The sequence below is a fragment of the Acartia tonsa genome, chromosome 4 (genome assembly GCF_053477335.1).
Source record: "Acartia tonsa isolate MP-2025a chromosome 4, ASM5347733v1, whole genome shotgun sequence".
Lineage (NCBI taxonomy): Eukaryota > Metazoa > Arthropoda > Copepoda > Calanoida > Acartiidae > Acartia > Acartia tonsa.
Genome location: NC_137263.1, coordinates 51314794 through 51341233, shown reverse-complemented (window position 1 = coordinate 51341233; position 26440 = coordinate 51314794). Strand labels below are relative to the sequence as shown.

Genomic DNA, 26440 nt, shown 5'->3' with positions numbered 1-26440 from the left:
ATGAAACAAGTTTGACAGCAAACAAATAAGATAAATTGATAACCCAAAACAGTTCTTGATTCATATCATTGCTGTGATCATATACTTTATATTAAAGCGAAGCTTTTCATATAATTAGGGGCGGTTCGTCCGGAAAAGGTAGCTCTTTTCGCTAATTTAGACATGTTAGAATTGTCCTTTTGATTTAAAACTATGCTTGATGATTCCTATAAGAGTAAGGTACGATTTAACAGCTCTAATCGTTACCAGAATGTCCGAACGTCTTTTTTGACAACAATTTTTTATGTGATATAATTATCTATTAATATATTTTAAAATACTGATTCCTATTACAACAAGCTACAATGTTATAAGCTAAGCATGCCTATAACCAAGTCCTAAAAATGTAATTAAATCCTTAAAATAAATCCTGTATTTTAGCAGTGTTGCAACAATTTTGTTTCAACTTATACATTCATATTTTGCTTATTCAGTTCAGACACTCTTCAAGTGTGAATGTTCGTTTGTCCTACCATTTCAGAACTTTATGTTGTCATCCTTGTTTTGTTAAATCTATAGAAATAAAAATTCTGTAGGTAAGTTTTTAATTTAAAAAAAATTTTCCCTGTAAATTACAGATAAAATCAACTAACTTGTATTTTGGTTATTAGTGGTAAATTTTATAATTAAATGTAGTTTTAATCAATTTGTTTGTATTTGTATTTGTTTAAATCTAAGTTATAGTGAATGAATAAAATATGAATAATTGTATTTAGATATTGAATACTTTTCTCGATAAAAGGCACTTGTTCAAAATGTTATTAAAATGTCTTTTAGCATCTTTTGTTGCTTTTTCGGTGGCCCCAGTTAAAGGTAAACATAAAATTATTAAATAAGCAGTCGTTGCCACTACTATGGATGTTACATCATACCCACGTTAGAACAATATTATCACATTTAAGATGAAACGTAGACATTTATCTCTTAAATAAATTTACCTTAAGTTTTTAATCCTAGTAAAAAAGTAACAGGATGTATGTCTTAAGTCATTCACTACGTGAATGCATGACAAACCACCTGACCTTTCATTCGAAAAAAGATTCTTATTGTAAAATAATGGATGAAATAATATAAATTATTTTTTAGTATGGCTTCGAAAAATATTGTGTTCCGCTGAGTTAGAACTGGTTCTGAGCCATACTGAAAAATCATATTTATCATCGTATTACAGAAAACTTTACACCAAAATTAAAGTAAAATCATAAGATTAATACCGGTTTTGTTAGCCAAGCCTTCGGCCCCTGTCTAAAATTAAATGATGCGATAAAGTAACTATTTTAGGAAAGATACTCTCCTCAACAGAACCAACTCCTATTGTGCTATGGCATGGAATGGGGGATTCCTGCTGCAATCCCTTCAGGTATTTTGATGATACAAATACCTCTTTCGAATTCCCACCTCCTTACTTTTATTTTTTTTCTTCAAAATTTGGTGGGGGAGAAGTTCGTGGTTCTGTGCTCTCTAGGCACTTTGAAGGAAAGTTTATTTGGGGGTTTTAGCCCCATCAAAACCTTTAAAAGTTTCACGCTTTAGTTCAAAACCCTTAGTTTTTACAAATCAGTTTGACATTTTATACTAAAAATATTCTCGGGCGTCATTGTTTCAGCGTAATTTTTTATCTTTAATTTACCTATCCATCGAACCTGACATTAATAGGCATATGTTGAATGCAAAAGAATAATGCGAGCTAAACAAGGAGGACAAAATCCATAGGAAGCGAAGCTCAAGAAATATGGACGTACACCCGGAAAAATGAGCTATAAAACAGTGTCCTAGAAAAAAAACATTAAAATTGATAAAATAAACCACAAAACCTTTTGATTTATAATTACATGAAAATATAGGAATCAATCTAGCAACCCAAGCAATAAGCAAATCTTAATTAAATTTGGAGTAACAAGTAGAATGTGAACTTATTTAATACCTTAAAATTGAGAAAATCACATTTCCCCCAAAACTCTTCAGACGGTCATTTCAAATTATAGAGTAGCTTCGCTACTAAAAAATACATCTATTATTACTTATGTACTTGGACCATTCTTCAAGTATATAAATAAGTAAGCATATAGTAAATAAAATATATGTGTAACTGGTTGGGATTTGAGTTGAATACTGTTAACTTGCGCGGTTAATTTACTTTTGGCTTTAATAGATTTTTATTGCCTGAAAATTATTTTTTTATATTACATTGTACTTAAATTAGCTGCTACAACTAGGGTCTTTGTATTCAAAGGTACAGAAAGGGGATAGAAAAATATCCTAAAACTATCCCTAGACCTAAATCTAAAAATAAAATAGCCTAAAACCATTGCAGGACCTGTATGAAGCTTACCTTTAAAGGAGAACTAAATCGGTTCAGTAGTTTTTGAGATCTTAAGCTTCAAACAAAAAAACCTTACCACTTTATATATTAGGATAAACCAATTAGGTAAATAAATGTATTTATTGATCTAATAAATTCAAATCGGTTTTGAATTAATCCACACAATATCACAATTTAAATATGGAACAAGGATGACAACATCCATAAAAGCGAAGCACTGAAATGGTAGGACAAACGGACATTAACACTTGTATAGTGTCAGAACTGATTAATCATAATATAAATGTATAAGAGTCAAAGCAAAATTGTAAGTAAAGTTGTTGAAAAACTGCTTGATACATGATAATGTTTCTGGACATACTTACATTTTCAGGGCTTGATTATAGAGTTGCATCGCTTATTACATTATAGTTGTCCCAGGAATCAATATACCAAAAATCAGATCAATCCGATGATTAGATCACATAAAAATTTGTTGTTAAAAAAAGTAAAAAATCAACATGTTTAAAATGGACGTACGGACATTTTGGTAATGATTATAGAGTTGCTGCGCTTTCAAAATCGTACCTAACTACTAAAGGAATCATCATGCAAAATTTAAAATCGATAGGACAATTCTAACATGCAAAAATTTTGTTTACCCCCCCAAAAAATTTACCCCCGGGGTAAAATTTTTTTTGGGGGGGGTAATTTAAATTTTATTAAATATTTAGTATTAAAAATGCGCTAAGAGATTTTTTATTTTGGGGGGGTTATTTACCCCCCCAAAATTGTTTAGGGGGGGTAAATACCCCCTTCTAAATGTATGGGAAGGGAAGGGGTAAATTTTAAATGGGGGGGGGGGTAAAATGAAAAAAAATTTGGGGGTGCCTACGGCACCCCAAATTCGTTTGAGGTGGGTAATCACCCCATTACCCCCCCCCCCCTGGACGTATATGGACAAACCGACCCTAATTATAGAAAATCTTCGCTTATAAAAATGTCCATACTTAGTGGCATATCTGCACAAGGACACTGTCATGCTTTTAAATGCCAAACTTTGAATATTAAGTGTATATTTGATGCGATACAGGTATAGGACAATGAATGATAAATCATTCCCCACCCACCCCTTTTCAAATGTATTCTATTTTCTTTGAGAACTTCTATTAAAGGAGTAGGATAATGCAGGGATCTAAAGGGATAAGACAATGGCCTATAAATTGATGTACATTCCCAATGATGATACACAATATTACCCCTTTTGTAGATCACAATAAGTGGTTGAAGCGCTAGGACTATTGACTATTGAAATTTAAGTCCCCAAAGTTGTAAAGCCAACGAATAAGAAAACTTAACAAATTTGAGGTATAGTGTAATAAACAACCATTGTCCCTTACCTCCCTGGCTTAAATGTGAATATGAATGATGCATGTATCTATGTACTAGTATGGGCTCAGTGAAGAGGTATTTAGAGTCTCGGCTCCCAGGTGTATATGTTCTCAGTCTAATGATAGGTAATATTATATTACACACAGGAATTATTAATATCAATACACCTAACCTTAGTAAAGGGTTACAACTAGGGCTCGGCAGCCGCGCACAAGCCTCAAATTAAAACCCGCCCGTGTGACAAAAAAAATGGAAAAGATGGATTGTCTGTTTAGGAACAGGTTTACACATCCAGCCTATTTTAAAAGTTATAATATCACGATTTCAATGAGGCTTACACGCGGCTGCCGAGTCTTCACAATAACTGAGAGTAAGAAAGAAGAGCGAAAATAATATATTATGAACCTTGCCCAATTATCTGATTGATTGATTGATTAGCCTTAGTTTCTTATGGTTTGGACCCAAGTCGTCATGGAGTAGGCTGAGATACTTTTGTATGCAACTAGGGCCAACTGAAGCTTCACGTTCAAGCACATTATTATTTGAACCTCCTCATTATTACCTCGCCGAGTATGATAGGTGTCCCAAAATAAGTCACTACAATGACGCTCTCAACTTTGACCAAATGTATTTAAAAGAAATGGTCAAAATTAAGAACAGTTTGACTTAATAAAAGCATTTGAGTAAACCCTAGCACACAACTTTCAGGAAAAAATACCCTTAGGTACATAAATGAAAATATTTTATTAACTTTTTTACAAGGTGACAACGTAATACAAGACACAGAAAATGGATTTGTGATGCAGGTTCCAGATCAGATCCAGCTGGCATGCCAGATTGTTAAAAATGATTCCAGGTTTGTTTAATTTTTTTGTGAAATACCTAATAGAGGACTAGCGGATATAGGATTATGGGGTACTTAAGGTGGGGGGGGGGGGGCGGGGGGAAGGTAAAAGTATACCCTCCCCGCCTTTTTTTAATTACAATTTTTTTTGAAGGGAAGGTTGGTTAATTTTTTCTAGGGGCTATTTCTCTGGGGAGGCTGGTGATACCCTCCCCCAAAGTAGTTATAATCTTTCCCTGGACCTATGAGAACCTACATTGTAAAGAAGAACCATATCGGTACAGCGAATATGGACATCCTTTTGTACACACATACTCACAAAGATCCTTTTACTTTTATAAAAGGATATAATAAAAATCACAAAACCTTTCTAGGCGAATAAAACTGATAATGTGTTTAGTGCCTATTTGCAGGGATCTAAAGGGATAAGACAATTGTCGATATATTGATGTACACCACTAATGATGATTACTCCTTCTGAAGATTAGAATTAGTAGTTAAAACATTTGAACACTCAACTTAATTAACAAACCTACAAAATTCACTAAAGTTCACAAAGTTGTTATGCCAACAAATAAGAAAACGTTATTATAAATCTTTGGGGTCTAGTGTAATAAACAGCACATGTCCCCTACCCTTCTGGCCTATTTGTCTTCTATAGTGTAACTCGGTACGATTTTCTGTTTAATGAAATGTATAGTAAAATTTGGATCAAATATACTGATTCACGGACTGAAAGACTAACAGACAAGACCTGTAATGTGGCCTTGATACCAAAATGTTTATGTTAGAATTTTCGCTCTCAGTTTGTTAAACATTCTTATTACACAAAAAACACATACTTGCTGATTACGCACTTTTTTGATTACTTTTTTTCTGAAAAAAATAAGAGCTTTTAGGGTAGGTAGTCACATTAGCGTGTCAAAAAAAAGTTATTATAAATAAAACTTAAGGTATTTAACTATACATATAAATTTAAAAATAATAAACAAATATTTCACTTTTTAGATCAGCTTTATTGTTAAAATGCCTAACAAATTAATAATCGTCCAAGGAATCAGCATTTCAAGTATGAAGTACATTAAAACTGGATATCTTTAAAACACTTCTCTATATAAACTTATATTAATTGAAAATGCTGCTTAAATTATGCGTTACCTACTGATTAGGTAAACTTCATACAAAGTGTGAGACCTTCTTCATGCAGATTTCAATATCATCAATTTGAGACTAAAACTGACCAACACAACATGCATGATGTACGGTCAATAGATGGGGAAAAGTTTCGCTTTGACAGTAAAGTCACCATGGAAAGAGAGCTGACAATGGGCTGTTAATTACACTAGTCCCCAAAGTTTTACAATAACGTTTTCTTGTTGGTTTTTCCTAACAACTTTAGAATTTTTTACTCAATTTTGATTGGTTGGTTTATGAAGTTAAGTGTTCAAACGTTTTAAACTCTAATTTTAATCTACAAAAGGGGTAATTTTGTGTGTCATTATTGGGGATGTACATCAATTTATCAGCCTTTGTCATATCCCTTTATATCCCTGATCAAAGTCAGTGTTGTGGTTATGTGAAGGTACATATTTGTTTGTTGCATGTTTTCTATTCATTTACCTCGACACATAACAAAACATCAAAGAAAATGTTCGGTTAGTTAACTTGAGAACAAATATTGTTTTTATACATGTAATGCTATCAACAGGAAAGTTCCATCAAATATTAACAATGGATGTAGAATATACGTGGATATTAGGACAGCGGAATTGTTGTAATTTAGGTTGCTATTTCCCCTATCGATTATTGGTCGTGCCATTCATCCAATATGAAGTGAGGAGATGGTGGAGATCCTTTTTAAGCCCATTACACTGTTCACTTTACCAGAGAACATGAAAATCTGGTGTAAGATCAAAATTATAATAATAATAAAATCCATTATATTACCTAAAACTATAGGTATCATATTCATAAATTTGGTCTTTAGCTTCAAATGGATCAACAACTTTTCTTTTGGACTAGGAGATGAAACCAATGTCTGAAAGTGTATTAAAAATGTCTGACACTTGGCTCGGTAATATTCATCGTAAACAAGGAAAAAGGCTTACCTATTTACTCATCTTCATTTTTTATTATAAAAAGAGGAATTTATTTCACTAGTCCTCAAAGTTTTATATTATCGTTTAATAACTTTGTCTTCCCTCCTCGTCTCCTTGAGTCTAGGGGAGGGCGACTAGTATTATTCAATACACATACACACATTCAATTACTTGGAATTAAAGATTTTTGTATGTATATTGTATCAGGAATCTTCAGGAAAACATTCCCAATGATTATACACAAAATAAGAACTTCTGTATATTACTATTAGTGGTTAAAACGTTTGGACACGCAACTTAATGAACCAACTAATCTAATTGTAATTAATGTTTTTGAGCCAACGAATAAGAAAACGTTAATATAAAACTTTGGGGACTAGTGTAATAAACAGCACTATGCCCCCTCCCTCCCTGGTAGAGCCTAACTTGATATAAACTATGTATAGTAAAGTTTCCCACCTGTTTCTTTCCTCCTCAACTCTTTTTGTTTTCCTTAATTGTAAAACCTGCATCAAATACTTTTTATTCCCCACACACCAAACTTTGCAGACAGGACAATTGATTTTTTTACAATTAAACATCAACATTGCTTGGATATTATGTTCCATTATTTTAAAAAGCAAAGCTTTTCTATAATAAGGGTCGGTCCTTCCGGAACGGTTAGCTCTTTTCGTTAATTTAGACATCCTATCGATTCCAAACTTTGCATGATGATTCCTATAACCGTTAAGTACGATTTAGTAAGCGTAGCAACCCTATGATTTATAACTTTGTGCTGCCATCCTTCGTAATTCAGAATTAAAACACTTTGAACCCTTTCTTTAGGTATAATATGAAGCATAACATAGTTAATCCCGGTATAATTGTGGCTCAGATTGATTTTACGATAAACTCAATCCTATACAATGAGCAAAAAGTGGTTATTCTTCTAACGAAATTATATACCTATTTCTATAAAAGATCTTTTTGGCTATTTACAAGAAACAGATATCGATTGTATTTCAAAGAAAAGGGTTTTTCAGAAAGCTATTTTAGGAAGCTTTCTATAGTGCCTATAAAAAATGACGTTATACTGACCTTCAAGTGGTCAATTATACTGGCCTATTATTGGTAATTTTTATAACGCCATTTTTTATAGTCACTCTAAAGAGCTTCTAATAATTTAGAATATTTTATCAGGTTAGGAAATGGTTTCCATGCAGTAGGGTTCTCCCAGGGAGGTTTGTTTATCCGAGGCATGGTTCAAGAATGTGGGGACGAGGTTACTGTCAGAAGTCTCGTTTCTATCGGCGGACCACAACAAGGTTAGCTTAGTACCTTTTAACCCCCGACCCTGGCTAAACACTTAGCGCATCCGCTCGTTTTTTTTTTGGGGGGGGGATGGGTTCGAATCTTAGTAATGACGTTAGTAAAGACGTTAGAAATGGTTCCTGTTCCTGTATGTCAAGTGTGCGACATAAATAGTTACAGTAGGGAGATTTCAATGGCCCATAAATAGGAGTAACTCATTACCATGCACAGTTAGGACTTCTCAGACAAAGGAGTTGGTTGTCTAATGGGTGTTACCTTATTTAATACCCTGGGCGATTGTGCATGTTACACTGCAATTCAAAAAAGCCAAGCTTGTTCAAAGTGGCTTGGAAGAGGACTTGTACTCGAAGCATCATCTAGCCCCCCCCTAAAAGGTCATCAACACAATAATAATCCCTTTACATGAAAAATAAATATGTTCGAACTAAATTGTTCAAAAATTGAAGTCCGAAGACTTTTTGTTCAATGTCTGCAAGTTAAAAATTAAAATGTTTTTTTTGTCCAATTAAGACCAGTGTGTTATAATATGAAGATGACATGTGTATTTATTGTATATCTGCATACATTTAATTCCAACAGATTATGCTTAAATTCACAAATATGCTTTTATGCCGCCCTCCTTCCCTTTCTTGTCTCATTTCTTTGCACAAGCCAATTTGGGGGGGAATATTCAACTTGCAATCATATGCTTTTAAAATAGTTTTATTTAATGTGAAAGATGTCGATTACTGCTTTTGTTTTGTAAAAAAAACCGAATGTTTATTAAAGATTAGGCTTCTAAACTGAGTGCCTATTTTTGTAAGGGATTTACAGGGATAAGATCATAAGACAATGACTGATAAATTGATTTACATCTCCACTAATTCAAACTCAAAATTACCCCTTCTGTAGATTACGTTAGTGGTTGAAACGTTTGGACCCTCTACTATGAACCAAGCAACCGAAATTTAATAAAAGTCCCCAAAGTTATTAAGTCAACGAATAAGAAATCATTATTATTAAACAGCCCATTGTCTCCTCCCATCCTGAATAACTCCATTAAAAATCATCTGTTTTTTTTGCATGAAGTTTCAAATGATTAAATTATCTAGGTATTTAATAAAATATTGTCCCCTTACGTTAAAGATTTGAAAATATTTTATTTGTGGCTGTTGTCTATAAATTTAGTCATCTTACGCTATTTCATTTTTGTACTGATAATATTTGCAACAATTGTAAATAAAACTGATGCAAAATATTATGAAAATAATTGGCAAGCTTCATAAAAAGAAATATTTGCAGTGCAAACATTCCTTGCTTTACCAGAGAGAGAGAGGGGGGACTATGAACTGTATATTACACTAGTCCCCATATTTTTATAATAACGTTTTTTTGTTTGTTAGCTTAACAACTTAAGGGTCTTAAGTGAATTTTGATTGGTTGAGTGTTCAAACGTTTTAACGACTAATTCTAATTTACTGAAGGGGTTATTTTGTGTATCAACATTGAGGATATATATCAATTTATCTGCCATTGTCTTATCCCTTTAGATCCCTGTTGCTGTACCCATTCTTTGCACTTTATCGCCTTATTTTAATCTTTTAAACCTTATTTCCTACTAGCTACAATCCTGCCCTATCCAATTTAATTAAAGTAGCCATGATTCTTTTGTTGCATTTTTTTCCTTGTTACCTTTTATCTTTGGTATAAGCGTAGCTATTCTATATATAGAATTCGTAATGCATTATAATAATGATAATAATAATAATAGAACTTTTATTCAATAACTCTTCAATCCTGTTATGAGTAAATCACATAGACAATTAATTATTATATTGAAATTACATGTTAATATTTCATATTATATATCGATAATAATTATATGTTTTTATTATTACTGGTAAACATAATTGCGGATTTTGATAAACTAGGTGATTTCTCTTGGCGGCCCAGGTGTGGCTGAGCCTACTTCGGGCTGGACTGTGGTTGGTGTCGGTACCACTTTAGCCGGCCGGTAACCGCCAAATAAATGCGGATCAGAAAGTTATCCGCCTGTGGTTCCACCGCTTTACCATCTGCGAGCTCGCCTTCACTTCAGCTTTGCCTGCACCTCCTTCTCCATACCCTCCATATGTCAACCTTTACAGCAATGTTAGTACGTGACCGGTCAACGAATTGACCGGCTAGCGATTAGACAGATAGAGAAATTTTGCGCTGATATGGGAATATGAACCTAATCGTGACATATAGACATTCCGTGTGACTTAATATAGTAAGAAAGAAAAAAGTAAAAGAAAAAGAAAAGGAAGAGAATTTGGAAAAAAAGAATTTTTTAAGTTTAAGAATATTAATTAAAATTGGAATATTAAATAAAATATGAGAATCTCAGCAGGTTTCTAGATGCGCTCCCCCGTTAAAGTAATTTATTAAGTAGATGTTTGAGAAAAAGTGAAAGATTGTTAAAATTAAAAGTTAAAAGTTTTTTGCGAAAATTAATAATAATTTAAAAGGATTGAAAGGAAAAAATTGCCAAAAACTGTAATGTAAGAAAAAGAAAAAAAGTGAGTTTATAAAGAATTTTGTTGAATGAATTTAATTACAGGGGTTAACATCTAGTAAGAAATCTATTTTGCAACGACGTCCTGACGACGGGGATGTAGGTACTTAGGTCGGACTTGAGGGACACAATGTACGCCCTCCAGGAGCTCCCTGCTGTACTGACCTGGACAAAGTAGTCTAAAATAAATTTAATATTAAGTTAAATTGCCAAAAAAATAAGATAAATATGATTAAAATTAAAAATTTGGTGCTCGAGAAAAGATTTGTATTGAGGAAGAGAATTTCTATATGTATTTAAGTCCTAGGTAGTATTCACAGTTATTTATCATTTATATTTAACGTTCCCCGTAACCCTTGTTAAATTCTGATGTATCCCTAAGTCCCCGAGAAGACCATGCGCAAGAACAATGTATAAACCTTCATGAATGAAAGAAAAAAAAAAAAAAAAAAAACGTTGCTTGAAGGCATCAAAATTTAGGTTAAAATTTAGGACAGAAAAATCCAATGCCATAATTAAGTATGTCAAGATTGATGCGTGAAATTTGAGATGTACTAAAGAACCTTGTAGCCGTATACTCATTTTAAATAGGATATGGATAAAGATTCCAAAAGGGAATCTTTGTAGAAAATCCGTACTTGAATCACAACTTAAACTGCTCTGGTGATTATGATTATGAATATGATGTTATGATATATTGTTGCCTGCATAAAGTGTGCGAATAAAATCTATTGAGAAATTAAAAGTTAAAATGAAACCATTATATTGAGTTTAATACAAAATAAAAAGCTTTTCGTTTAAATTCCAGGAATGTAGGTATAGTTTTTAGATTTTCAGGTAATGTATTCCAAAGTCTTGGAAAAAAATGTAATGGTGAATTAAAAATAAAATTTCTATTTGCTTGATCTACTATAAAATTGTTTCTAAATCTGGTTTCATAATCGTGAATTGTATCACGTGTGTTCCAAACACCATCAAATACTCTTGGCTGCAGATTGTTTTTATATTTGTACATAAATAAAAACACTTCGTATTCCATTTGTTTCCTGATTGGTAAAATTTCCAACTGTTTAAATAAAATATTTGATGGAAAACGGCGTGGTTTTTTTGCTATTAAACGGCAGCATTCCTTTTGGAGCTTTAAGATTGGCTCCAATAAGATGTTTGGAACAGCAGTGAATACAATTAGACAGTAGTTAAGAACAGACTTTATGTAGGCAAAATAGAGCAATTTAAGATGTTGCGAGTCAAGTATATGGCGCATTTGACGTAATGAGTATACGACTTTTAAATTCTTTTGTGCATTAAATTAAAATGAATTTTGAAGGACAATTTTTCATCAATCTGAATACCCAAGTGCCTTGCGGCCTGTTCCCCAGGGTTACTATTTGAAAAAGTTATATGATCTAGCTTCTGGATTTTTTCTGGAAGGTTTTCTCCTTCATGATTGGAATTAATAAAAACTGGAAACTGTTTTATAAGATCTTTTTCCTCTTCCGTGAAGTTTTGTCTTGGTGATTGAAATAAAACGACCTTGGTTTTTTTACTATTTATGATAAGATCATTGCTGTTGTACCATTCGGTAATTCGAGGAAGAGTATTTCCAATCTTAATAAACAGATCCCTAATGTTGTCAGCTGTTAAAAGGACAAATGTGTCATCTGCAAAAAGAGACAATAATGCGTCTCTAGTGGCAGAATCTAGATCATTAACTACAATAAGAAAGAGAAGTACACCGAGTGTACTTCCCTGGAGAACCCCGATAAGGATGGATAGGACATCAGAAAATTCTCCCCCAAATGCAACCTGCTGTGACCGTCCTTCAAAGTAGCTTTCGAACCACCTTAGGACCACTCCACGGCAGCCATAATGTTCCAGTTTCTTCAACAAGATGTTTCGATCAACAAGATCGAAACACTTCTTGATATCAATCAGTATCCCGGCGCACACTTTCTTTTCAGAAAGTGCTGCCGTGATACGATTGACAAGATCAAGAACATTATGTGCCGTGGAGAGTCCAGGGTGGAATCCGAATTGCCGTGTGGAGAAAAAGGATCTTTCATCTAAAAATTCATACAGTGCTTTATTCATGATCTTCTCGAGTGGCTTCGAGAATGTGTTGATGATAGAAACCCCCCTCCAGCTATCTAAGCTGCTCAACGGTCCTGATTTATAAACTACTACATTTTTGCTCACTTTCATCCCTGAGGGAAAAATTCCTTGTGAAAAACTGAGGTTATATATGTGCGTCAACGGCCGCAACAAGTTTGCGGCACATTGAATTAAGAGCTTGCAACTCACGTCGTTCACATCCTTGGCCGTCTTGGGCCTGCAGCTCGTTATTATGTTAAATACCTGGAGTTCATCCAGGGGAGGAATGAATATACTATCATTGATGGGGGGGGGGGGTAAATAATCCCTAAAATCTTTTGATGTTTGGAGGATTTCAGGGGTGAGGTTCTCACCCAATTTTGCAAAATGGGAATTAAAAGCATTGGCTATTTCTTTTTTGTTCTCAATTTTTGCTCCATTAATTTCCAAATATTCAAGATCACTTGAATATTTGGATTTACCCATTACCTCCCTTAATACCTGCCATACCTTGCGGCCATCACTGCCCGCTTTTTCAAGCTCAGATTGATAGTATATTCTCTTTCTCTCCCTGCAAGTTCTCTGGTAATTATTACGGTAAGTTGAGTACCTATCCTTATTTTCTTCAGTAGGATAACTTAAAGATTTCCTGTACAACTTATCCCTAAATCTATTGCACAGCAGAAGATGTTGAGTCATCCACGGCGACTGCGGCATAGTCCTACGATTATTGCGAATTTTTTCTTTGGGACAACAAGAGTTGTAAAGATTAAAAAAAATTGAAAAAAATTTCGCATAGGCTAAATCAACATCTTCTGTACCTAAGACCTCATCCCAATTTTGTATTGATAGTTCATGATTGAGGTTATCAATATTTACTTCTTCCAAAAATCTTTTTTCAAAATATTGTGGTCTTTTTGGGGGTTTTGGAATAGTATGTGAAAAGGAACTTGACAATACAAAATGGTCTGATAGGTCAGTAACAATTACATTTGAGTCAACAAAATTGTCCAGGAAATCCTTACAAAAAATTGAATCAATCAATGAGTACGAAAAATTGTGTACTCTAGTTGCTCTTAATGTTAAGGATAGATACCCATTACTTACCATTAAATTAAAAAAACGAGATGCAGGACCCAAGACGTCATAAGTTGTGAAGAGATTTAAGTTGAAATCTCCTACAATGAATACAGGGAGGTTGCTATCATCAATCACATCTAAAAAGTCACCAAGTATGTTTAAAAATGATTCAAGGTCTTCAGGGTTTCTGTGTGGAGGTCTATAAACGTTAACTATCAATGCTTTAAAACTCCCTAATGTGACTTTAACACACATAGTTTCAAAAATATGCGGCACAAAAAAATTTGAGAATAAAATTTTTGTTTGATATTTGCTATGAATAAACAGCCCTACTCCCCCGCCCCTCCCTTCTGGTCGGGGGGTGGAGATAAAGTTGTAATTTATTAAACTTAAACTATCTGTGTTCGAGTCCTGTGACAACCAGGACTCCTGGACGGCAATGACCGAGGGACCCACTCCCTCCAGGGAAGCCGTTTCAATTAGGTTTCTTAACTGCTGGATTTTACTATTGAGACTTTGAATATTAATGGAAAAAATTTTAAAAAGTTGCTCATTGGTATTTTTAAATTTATTAAAAAGAGAATCTATGTCTATATAGTCACACTTAATGTTATATTCACTCAAGTATTCTCTAAACGTATCGTCGTAGAGAACGCTAGTGATATCAAAGTTCACATTCTCATTCAGACACAAAATATCATCTACCTGACTAGAACCAGCTGTCTAAGGATGTGTCTGGAGGCCATGGATCTGGAGACGCAGGTTCTGCTTCCGGTTCAGCTATGCAGGCAGAAGTTATCGGCAGGCACACCCTGCCTTAACCAAATAAAGGATAAACAAAAATTACCATGTAAACGGACAATGCAGCGTTCAAATAGGACCTAGAGACAAGTAGAATCCATTGAGCATAAAATCCTAGCTGTTCCTTCTTGCCAGATATTTCAATTTTAAGATTTAAGGTGAAAATCACTAAATTTGCCAAATATAAAAGGCAATCTACTTTTAATACAGAAAGATTAGATACTTTTTTTTGTAAATCATGCTTCTGAGACACTTTTTATATCAAATAAAATCTTAGTAGTGTAAAATCAATAAAACAGTTGTGATTTGACTTGAATCTGGTTAACTTGTCTTTGTGATTAAATTTTTTTCTTAATCATCTCAAACATTAGGACAACGAACTCTCTTCACCATGTGTATTCACTAAGAATAGAGATGTCTAGAGACACCCTCTGTAAATCAGCCAATAGGATGACACGGGAAGAACAATCTGGCTATGTTATTGGTAAGATGTATACAGATTTTGGCTCAAAAGAGCAAAAGCCAAAATGTTTCCTTTTTGTTTGCATAATAAGTCACCTATAAATAAATGCATTCACTAGGTTAAAGCTTTGCTTGAGTAAATCACATCTTGTAAAAAAGTATTCTCTCATATAATGTGAAACATAAGATAAAACATATAGTAAGTCACCTATGAATAGTTGTATTTCTTAGGATAAAGTTAGCTTTCTATAAATCATTTTGTAGAAATATTTTATTATTTTAATGGATTGTATATAACAAATAAAAAACAAAAGTGTTTGTAGGCTGGAATTTAAAAAAAAAGTTTGACTGGGTCCAGTTGAACCATCTAGATATACTATATCTAGTGGTCTAAGAAATGATTATACATGTTATTTGGTTCCTTGACTGTATGATTATCCAGGCTTCATATATTTAATATTGTGTTTTGAAGTATTTCTATAATATAAATCAACTTAGTAATAATTTTAAATCAATCTGTTTCTTTTATAAGCTTTTCTAAATTAATATTTTTAAAGATAATGGAAGACTATTTATTATTGTACCAAATGTACATTTGCTCCTTATTAATTAAAGTATGTGTACTACTCTGATGCAATAAGGTTTCCTTCAAGTTATTGTTTCTTCTATCATGGACTCTTCTGCTTTAAGAAGTTGTATAGCTTTATACTTAATAAAAACTTGCTGCCTTGGTGGAACCTAAGGTCTGTGCTGAGTGGCAATATGATCATAACTATAGATGGAGGAGAGGGATTACCTTAGTTCTCAAGACATCCAAAAATCCATTTCCCTGTTCTAACTGTTTGGTACCAATTAGAGATTTTGAAGATTAACTCCTTATAGTTGATGAATATAAGCCAATACATTTTGGTCTGTTACATCAAGTTCACTGAAGTTCTCAAGCTTGCTAAACATAGTGCCAAATCCTAAGCTTCCCTGTAAGCAAGGACTAGGAAAAGGGGTTTGTACCAAACAGTGTAGTATATCTATATGGTTAAACAGAACCCATAATCTTATATATAGAATGCTAACTCTATCCTAAGAAATAAAACAATATTCATAGTTGACTTATTATTATTATATATTGTTTGTATATATTTCACATTATATGAGGGATTACATTTTGACAGGATATGATTTACCAAAGCAAAGCTTTATCCTAAGGAAGGCTCCTATTTATAGGTGACACATTATGACAACAAAATGAAAATATTTTGCCCTTTTGAGCCAACATCTGTACACATCTCTACCAATAACATATCCAGATTGTTCTTCCAGTGTCATCCTATTGACTGGTTTACACATTGTGTAAAGAATTGTATGCCCTAATGTTAGAGATGATTAAGAAAACAAGTAAAAAAACAAAGACAAGTTAACCAAATGCAAGTCAAATCACAACTGCATCATTGATTTTACATGACTAAGATTTTATTTGATTAAAAAGTGTCTCAGAAGGATGATTTACAAAAAAAAATGTATCTTATCTTCCTGTATTTACAGTAGATTTCCTTGTATATTTGGCGAATTTAGTGATTTTTACTTTAAATCTTAAAATTGAAATATCTGGCAAGAAGGAACAGCTAGGATTTTATGCTCAATGGATTCTACTTGTCTCTAGGTCCTATTTGAACGCTGCATTGTCCGTTTTCATGGTAATTTTTGTTTATCCTTTATTTGGTTAAGGCAGGGTGTGCAGGTGTTCCACTAAAATAATAACATATACAATGATCATGGTAAAAAATCTCTACTATTTCCCCCCCCCCCCCCACCCACATCCGTTAAATATGATAATTCGACGAAAAAAATCAGTAAGAAAATATCGGTAAAAGAAACAAATCGGTAAGATAAGTTAAAACTAAATAGAATTAGATGAAATTTGTTAATTAAGAAAAAGAAGTTAGTTTGCTATTTACTAATTACCAATTACCAGTTTATGTTTACACAACGATTATCATTAATCAGTCTTTTTCATTTGAATTTTTGGATTATTGACAGATTATATAGATTATAATAATAATAATAATAACAACTCACATGATATAAGTACATATGTACTTTTAATAATATTATAAAGACGGCTAAGCGTAATAAGTTGAGCTTGAGCTTTATTATTGGTATGTACCTAATAATACCTAGTAATTGCTCAATTTAAATGAAATCTGTACAAGATGTACACTACTAGTATGACGATAACCTTTTCAAGGTTTAGATTTGACCCGATATCCATAGAGGAATGCTCATGGCTTTGCTCATGGCTTGGCAGCTGCTGACCTTGTCGATACCGAGGATGATGCTGCATTAGTACCTGTGGTTGCAGAGCCTGGTGTAGTACCTGGGGCCGGACCTGTCTTGGCGGGAACTGCGGCACCAGTATTCTCAATGGCAGGAAATTCGGCTGTGGAAATAGCATCAGCAATGATACTATGATCTGGAGAATGTTGATCCTCATGGTCCTGCTCTGTCTGGACTCCACGCAGCTTGTTGGTCTTTAGGTCCTGCAGCAAACTCTTGATCTCTGCTTCGAAACCTTGAAAGAAAAGGTTACGGTTAGATTGGCCATTCTCACGCATAAATTTAACTATCAGATTATCAGTGCTTAATATTTCCTGAATGGGAGGCAGTGGAGAGATCAACCCAATGTGGCTTCGAGCCATGGGATTTTGCACCTTTATCCATTTGGGGGGGCCATCTTTGGGTTGGAAGGCGACGCTTGTACCCGACATTTTGGTCCTAGATGCGATTCCTGCGCTATGTAGGTAGGTCATCAGACTTCTATTTGTGTCCGCAAGATCGTGGGCGCATTTAAGATAACTCTTACCGTCGAATGATACTGCTGCGGCGCTGGTCCAACCTGTCTTGTCTCTTGCCTTCTTATCTAACAGCTGTAAATGCTTCTTCTTGTTGATCATAAACTGAAAAAGCATATGACGAGAGTAAAATCTGAAGATATAATTCCTTGGACCTTTCACCCTCTGGCTTAGAGGGTGAGAGTACTCTATTGTATTAGAGTAGTTAACGTTCGCGTCAGGGTCCTGTTCAAGCAAGACAGGCTTGATAACAATGTTGAAAACTTCACGGCTTTTCGGCGTTTTTTCAAGCCATGGGCACTGCACATTGTTTACGCGAATACTCCAAAGACGGTCCCTTTGCTCCCTGTGAGCAAGTTGGGACAAAACATAATCATTGAGCGTGGATTGGCATTTTTCTCGCGCATTTGCGTTAACGACAAAGTTCTCAAAGTTTTTTGTTAACGACACTACACGTACAGCAATTTGCTGTTCCGACGAAAGTTCATCACCTTCCATTAGCGCTCGAAGTTCATTCATTTCATCGCGGTGTTTAACATTCAAAATTTCAATAGAATCACGCAGACCACGAATCTCAGATAAAAAAGTTTTATTAAGAGTGTTGTTGCTCACCTTTTGAAGTTTCTCATATGCTTGCACGCTCTGTGTTACCGCTTGACTGATGGCTTCTTTTATGTCATCTTGTAAGAATGACCTTACTTGAGCTAAGGCATCCTGCGTTAGCAATTTTTTTGACATTTTGTAAAGCAACAACACTTATATAATTGAGATGTATATTCGAGCGTGGTTAGATAAAAACTAGTGTAAAAACACGCGGGTTATACTAATCAATCTAGATTAGCCAATAGCCTGAGGTCATGTGACCGAATGAATGTGCGCTGGTCCAATCAGATTCCTTATCTGTCGGCAGGAAATAATATCCTCCAATGAGAGGGCTTTATTACCGGCACCTTGTGTCAGCTGATAGCCCGCCTAGAGAGTGTGTGTGGTGGGGTAGGATAGCTGGGGGGAGAGGGTAGATGGCGCGCCTTGCGAGTGTGTGTAGATGAGGGTATGATGACTGGGGGATGGGGTATCCTTGGGGGGAGTCTAAAAGGGTAGAGTGTCTACTCAGTGGCTATCATAGATGTTGATAGCTGGAGGGTAGACTAAAGACTAAAGACTAAAGACTTATCTTATATTTAATTTAAGTCGCATTTGTATGCATATTAGGTTAAGTTAGGGTTATATGAACCCCGCATATATAGGGTCCTGCAAATTTACAGTACTATAAAGGGGTTATTGACACTTTATTCTCGTTTAAGTAAATTAGGGTGGAAGGAAGGGTTCTTTTTAAAAAACGTTTTTTTTATTCTGACTGTCGAGACAAAGTGTCTGTTTGCATTGCAGGGATAAGAAAATGGTCGATAAATAGATGTACATACCCAATGATGATATACAAAATTACCCTCTCTGTAGATTACAATACATTAGTGGTTGAAACCTTTGGTCACTCAACTTAATGAACCAACAAATCAAAATTCAATAAAGGTCACCAAGGTTGTTGAGCCAACGAATAAGAAAATGTTAATTTAAGACTTTGGGGACTAGTGTATTAAACAGCTCAATGTCCCCTCCCTCTCTAGTGTGTTTGCTCTTATTTCTTAACTAGAGTTGGCTCGATATAACTATCTCACTATTGGCTAGTTTTCTATAAGTACATATCTATTTATCAATTTCAATTTTCCTCCCTCGCCATTACTATCTAAAAGGAAGAAGTAAATATTTAATATTTTAAATGATTTTAAAAAGATTTCTTCAATTATATTTTTTATTTACATTACCATCACCAAAGGGTTAATATGATTAAAAATTTAGTTTTAATATTTGAACACTACGGAAGTGTCGCCACAATCGAATTCTTTTAAAACAGAGTTTTCTTAGATTTTCTATGTTATGAACGTATATTTTTTGTTTATTAAATCAATATTAAATACTTCAATGTAATTAAAATATCAACATGGATTGAAAAACTTTATTCATTCCATAAACAAATATAATAAAGGTCTTATTGCTTTGGTCAATGAGAGTTTAATGAGGATTATTGGAGCACTATGAGTTATAGACATTTATTCCTTGGAAAACTTGAGCTCATTTATAGACATTTATTTCCTATATAGATCTGACATGGATCTTGAAGCAATAAAGCAGACTGTTTTGTAAATGTTAAAAATTGGAAGAATCTATTAAATAAAAGTTATCGCAAATATACTTAGTAAATAATTACCGTGGCTTTAATGTTTTTTTTTATAATTCTTGTTATTTAGGCGTGTACGGTGTACCACATTGTCTTGGTGAAGACCACACCTTGTGTGATTACATGAGACGACTTCTCAACTATGGAGCTTATACTTCTTGGGTTCAGGACATCCTTGTTCAGGTAATATTAAAATTAACCTTGGACCGTGGCTCAACACGAAGCTCATCTGCTCTGCGTCATAACTAAATACATTAAAAACGGTTCCTACTGCTGTCAGGTAAGCAACATAAATAGTTAGTGTATGGGCCGGGGAATGTCTTGGCCCAAAACAGTCGCAGTTAGGACTTCACAAACAAAGGTCCTGCAAACAAAGGGTTGGTTGTCTGTTGGATGTTACTTAACCTAAAATCTGTAGATTATGATTAGTGGCTGAAGCGTTTGAACACTCAACTTAAAGAAGCAACCAATCTAAATTCATTAAAAGTCTCTAAAGTTGTTAAGCCAACGAATAAGGAAACGTACCCCCCCCCCCCTCCCTCCCTGGATTGGATGCCATCCAATTTTTTATTTTTTTTTTGATTTGTTTATTTACTTACCTACACCTCCATCCATTAAATTTTCATATAAGAAGGCTTATTGCAAATTTTAAATTTAAAGTACATTTAAATTTTAATATGCAGTATGTTATAAATTTTCTTATTCGAGTTTCATGAATAAATAAATTCTTTGCCTTTCCTTTAGTGTAATTTATATCAATTTTTAAAATTGAAGATTTTTTATCATTAGGGTCAGCCTTTCCGTCGGTAACGGTTAGCTCTTTTAGTTAATTTAGAATGTTAGAATTGTCCTATCGATTTCAAAATTTGGAGGGTGATTCCTATAACAGATAAGTACGCTTAAGAAAGCGTAGCAACTATATAATCGTTACCGAAAGTCCGTACGTCCATTTTAACATGCTGATCATTAAGCTTTTTGACAACATATTTTTATACGATATAATTATTCTTCTGATTTTTGAAATGAGGATTCTTTAGACAATAAGGTACAATATTATAAGCGAGGCATCTCTATAAACAAATCATAAAAATGAATAAAAGTACCTTTGTCCTTTTACTGTGTCTTATTTTACTAAATTTTTACTAAATTTTTTACAACTCTCTGCACAATTTCAATTAGACTTCAAAATTAATGTTTGGCTTATTAAGTACTGTTCGTATGCCCTTCCTTCAGATTTTAGAACTTCGCTTTTATGGATGTTGTCATCCTTGTATAGATGAAAAATAGCTTTAAATATACACAGTTAATACTTACCTCGTGTAGGTATTTGTTAAATGAATATGATTTTTGTTCGCTTAGACCGTATTGTAATTGATAATTTTAAATTCTTATTCATTATCAAACTGTCGAAAGAAACCATTGACATATTATGTCAACAGTAACACAATGATTCAAAGTTAAACTGGGGATATATTTTAGATTGTATTAATGGATGTAGAATATACGTGGATATTATGACAGTGAGAAAAATAATCCTCAATTTAGGTTGCAATTTCCGCTCGCATTAATTGGTCTGGCCGTTTATCCAGTAGGAAGTAAGGGGATGGGGGAGATCGTTATTTTAGTCCAATTTCACTTTATTATTATAGAACATGAAAATCTGGAGTAAGATCCAAGTAATAATAAATCCATTATTATATTATAAATTAATATTGTGCTTGATAGTATAAAGTTTAATATGCGCACATAAATGGTGTAAAAAGTGTGGGATATTTTCCAGGGAATAGACAAACAACTATATAACTATCTATAATAGCGGCCACGTCTCTAGAGGCCTCTTGGGAGTTTTGAAAGAATGGGGGGAGGGGGGAAGTCGTCCATTCACTTTCTATTTTAGTTTTTGGGTTTATTTTTTTTTAGGGGGTGGGGATTAATTTTTGTAGGAGCTATTTCTCTTGAAAGGGTAGTTATAAACCAACACCGGAGCTTTCAGAAGCATTACTATAAAGGAGAACCATATCTGTTCAGTGGTTAGCGAGATCCTTCGCAACAGACAAAAGAAGCTTAGTTTTTTTATATAATAAGATTAATTTTAATCCTTATATGCGTTTAATTCTCCATTTAGTAGCTTAATATTATCGGAAGGATGAAGGGGTTGTTGATTACTTTATATCCCCGCTTCTCTGGTATATATAGAGAGACCAGGAAAGAAGGGGACAATGGGCTGTTTAATTCAGTATTCCCCAAAGTTTTTAATATTGCTTTTTCATTCGTTGGCTCAATAACTTTGGTGACTTTTACTGAATTTGGTTGGTTTGTAAGTTGAGTTATTAAACATTTCAACCATTAATTGTAATCTACAGAAGAGGGAATTTTGGGGATTTACATCAATATATCGGCTATTGTCTTATCCCTTTATATCCCTGTAGAGAGAGATAGAATGATGCATCCTGAAGTATAATAAATAAAATGAGTTGTGCAGCTGTAATAATACCCTTGCCAGAGCTACAAATGGATTTATTATTACCTGGATAGTACACCAGATTTTCATGTTCTATGATAGATTGAACTCTAGCAGGCTAAAATACCCCATCCCTCTCCTTCTACTGAAAAAAAGACCCACCCGTCCAATGAATACTAGGGGATATTGCAACCGAAATGACGACAATTTTTCTCCTGTCATAATATCCACGTATATTGTACGTCCATTGAGGTACACATTTATAGGATAAAAGTGCATTATACTGCAATTTCTGGAGGCAGTAGTAGTATTATATCAGGATGGATTCCTTCTTTTAAATATCATTCCACAGTCACGTGTAGAGAGAGAGGGGACAATGGGCGGTTTATTACACTAGTCCCCAAAGTTTTATAATAATCTTATTCGTTGGCTTAACAACTTTGGGGACTTACGTAAATTTTGATTTGTTGGCTCATCAAATTGAGGATTCACCTACTAATTTAATCTACAAAAGGAGTAATTTTGTGTATCATCATTGGGGGTGTACATACATTTATCGGCCAATGTCTTATCCCTTTAGATCCTTGCACTTGTCATGCAGTTTTTTTTAGCAGTTAAGCTACTCTTGTAGTACGTGTGTCCGTCTGTTGGTCGGCCTAATCAAAATTATCTTCCTGTTTCCCTATCTGTTTTTTTTATTTTCTCTTTTATTCTTTCATTACCTCTCTCAAAGTTTTATCCAACAATATCTTTAATTCAAATAGCTTCGCTTGGTATAATTGGTTGTAATCATCCTTGCTTATTAAAAAATTCAAAGTTTCACTAAAAATCTTAAATTCTTACATATAGGGTGTGTCCGTCTCTTTGATCAAGTATTAAGCTTAGCTCTTGTGGATTTTGTGATCCTTGTTAAAACTCTACCTTAAATCCATCTGTGAAACATCACGGGAGATCATAAATGATACATTATTATTAATAAGTTTTTTTTAATGTCTGATTTTAAAAAATCATGAAATTTGAATAATAAATACCTACATATATTGAATAAAAAATTAAATATGTATAATAACGTAAAACATGAAAAATTAAGAAGCAAAGCTACTGTATAGAAATCTGTGTACAGGCTGTAGGTATTACATTTAGCTGATGTTTTATTTAACCGTTACTTTTTTCGCTCCTTGGCTCATTGTCATCGATATTTTAACGGACAAACAAACAAAAAAACTACCTGTTTGTTGTAATTACTAGTGGCTGCGCCCCTAGCATCTGTAGTAAGATAAAAATAGCCTAAAACCATCCCAAGACTTAAATCTTAAAATAAAATAGTCTAAAACCACTGAGGGACCTACAAAAAGCCGCCCTAAATCTGTAAACTCAATCTATACAGTAATCTTTAGACGAACAAAAACATTACTGCTTTGTGTAAGGATTAAGATAAAAATACCTACTTAAAATTGATTAATTTTATCAGGCGCAGTACTGGCATGATCCATTGGCTGAGGAAGAATATGAAAACAAGTCTATTTTTCTTTCAAAATACAATAATCAAGGTAAGATGGTTTTAATATTGCCTATTAAAAATGACGTCATACTGGCCTACCATTGCAGGTAAATTAAAATGTAATGTATACTAGCTTATTATTAGTAATTTAGTCTGTGTATTGGCCTATTATTGGTCATTTGTATTGTATGACGTTACTATACTTTTTAAGGGCACTCTAAACTAGGGTTGACAATCCACCCAAATTTTAGACCGGATTCGGATTCTTACAAAAATCCGCCCAAAATAAAAGCGGATTAATCCGTGGATTGCGGATTCTTGTTTTATTTTCGGATTATGGATTGCGGATTCTAGCAATAGTTTTAAAGGACTTTTTAAATAAAAAAAAATGCTAGCCCCTACAGTAGCCGTTTTCTAACCCTAACTTAACATAATCTAGCCTAATAAGCATGAAAATACAAAAAAAATCTTTGAATGCTATCCACCATTCTACCAATCAAATTTTAATAAAAGTACCCAAAGTTGTTAAGCCAACGAATTATAAAACTTTGGAGACTAGCAAAATAAACAGCCTATTGTCCTCTCTCTCTTTCTGGATAATTATGACATTGCAATAAGCTATGTAATGTATATTTGCAGTAAAATCATAATACAGTCATTACCCTAATCTCTTTCTTATGCAAATCAGGAAGGAAGGGACAATGGGCTGTTTATTACACTGGTCCCCAAAGATTTATATAAAAAAGTTTTCTTATCACCTTTGGTGACTTTTATTGAAATTTGATTGGTTTGTTGAGTGTCCAAACGTTTCAACCACTAATTGTAATTTACAAAATGGGTATTTTTGTGCATCAGCATCGATTTATTGGCCATTGTCTTATCCCTTTAGATCCCTGCATGCAATTATATATTCTCTACATAGGTCCAGACAAAAATACATCATACAAACAAAATCTGATGAATATTGAAAAGTTTTTGCTGGTGAAATTTAGCAAGGACAGTATGGTTGACCCAAAAGGTATTTCATTTTTTTATAAGTTTTCATGATTTTATGCCTACTTTTTAACAGAAGTGATTCGATATTTTTGGATGTTGTCATTTTGTTTTTTAATAAAGGATCTGAATGGTTTGATTGGTTCTCGCCTGCAGATTCTTCTAAGATGGTTTCCTTCAATGAGACAACTCTGTACACTGAGGATTGGATTGGACTTAAATATTTGGATCAGGTACAAAATATTTTGTGCGCTAATTAAATTATCGGAAACAACACTAGTGATGCTTTTTTATATGGATAGGGATCTTATTTTATCAATTTTTTGAAAGGCTTCCAACTACTATATCAGGTTTTCAGGGCCTTATAAAACAAAATCTCTAACGGTTTAAGGAAGGAAACCTGATAAAAAAAATAATGCAAATATCAGACCTGATCCACAGTTCACACAGAAGCAGCGCATTGTGTCTGATAAATATACATTGTAATTGACCATTGGTAATTCAGTCTGTGTATTTGGCCTATCATTGGTCATTTGTACTTTATGACCTCATTTTGTATAGGCACTATAAATAGCTTCAAATTATTTTTCAGAACAACAGGCTTTTCTTCATGGAGGTTAACGGGAACCATCTGGAGTTGGATAGAAAGTCTCTTGATTTTATCATAGATAATTACTTGCATTAACATCAATTTAGTTATTTATCGCATCGTATTACAGTCAGCTTTCCACGGATATCAAAATGAAAGATTAAAACTAGTTTTCTTAGTAATGCATGTGTAACTGGTTTTAATTGTAAGATTTTTTTTATTTTATTTTTAAAATTCATGGAAAATTGTTTGTAATACGATGCTGTATATAATTTTTCAATATAGCTGAGAACCGGTTCTGATCCAGCGGATTTTAATCAATTTCGAAGCCATACTGTAAATTGTTTTCTTTATTCATCAAAATAATCGTTTCAAATGTAATATTATATTTAAATAGATTGACACCAATAAACATTTTCCTTAAAACAAAGTTTTCATAGTTTGGGTGGATTTAGACTATATTAACTTGATAACTTGAAGCAAATTAATTCAAATCTAGGGGCGTAAAAGCTAGTAAATAATGCATTTTTAAACGACAGATTGACAGCTTTATACCAAGACTGACTATCTCAATCAAGTTAAAGTCTTATTTGTTGACACAAACTCTACAAATATTATTTAAGATTTATTTCACTTGTTGGTTATACCTGTGTTTGACCCATCTATATATTGTAACATTCGTACCCTTCCCATCCCCCCAAACAAATCAAAACTGAGTTGGTGTTATTTAACTCATACATGACTGATCACTAAGATATATAAGTTTTCCGGAATTTTAAAGTTAGGGGGAGATTTGAAATCTGCATCAAATTTTGAGGATTTTTTATAAAATTCGTTTTTTCTATAATTCTTTATCT

The 26440-nt window shown here is 33.6% G+C and overlaps 1 protein-coding gene across 1 annotated transcript; it reads left to right on the top strand.

The window, feature by feature from the left end:
• Positions 1-3: 3 nt before the first annotated feature.
• On the top strand, positions 4-26013 carry LOC145317673 (palmitoyl-protein thioesterase 1-like). The gene is made up of 10 exons (XM_080158833.1): positions 4-852; positions 1321-1399; positions 3791-3858; positions 4496-4589; positions 7856-7980; positions 20110-20222; positions 23972-24050; positions 24924-25019; positions 25118-25227; positions 25587-26013. The coding sequence occupies exons 1-10, from the start codon at positions 795-797 to the stop codon at positions 25677-25679; spliced, it is 915 nt and encodes a 304-aa protein (XP_080014959.1). The 5' UTR covers positions 4-794; the 3' UTR covers positions 25680-26013.
• Positions 26014-26440: the final 427 nt, after the last annotated feature.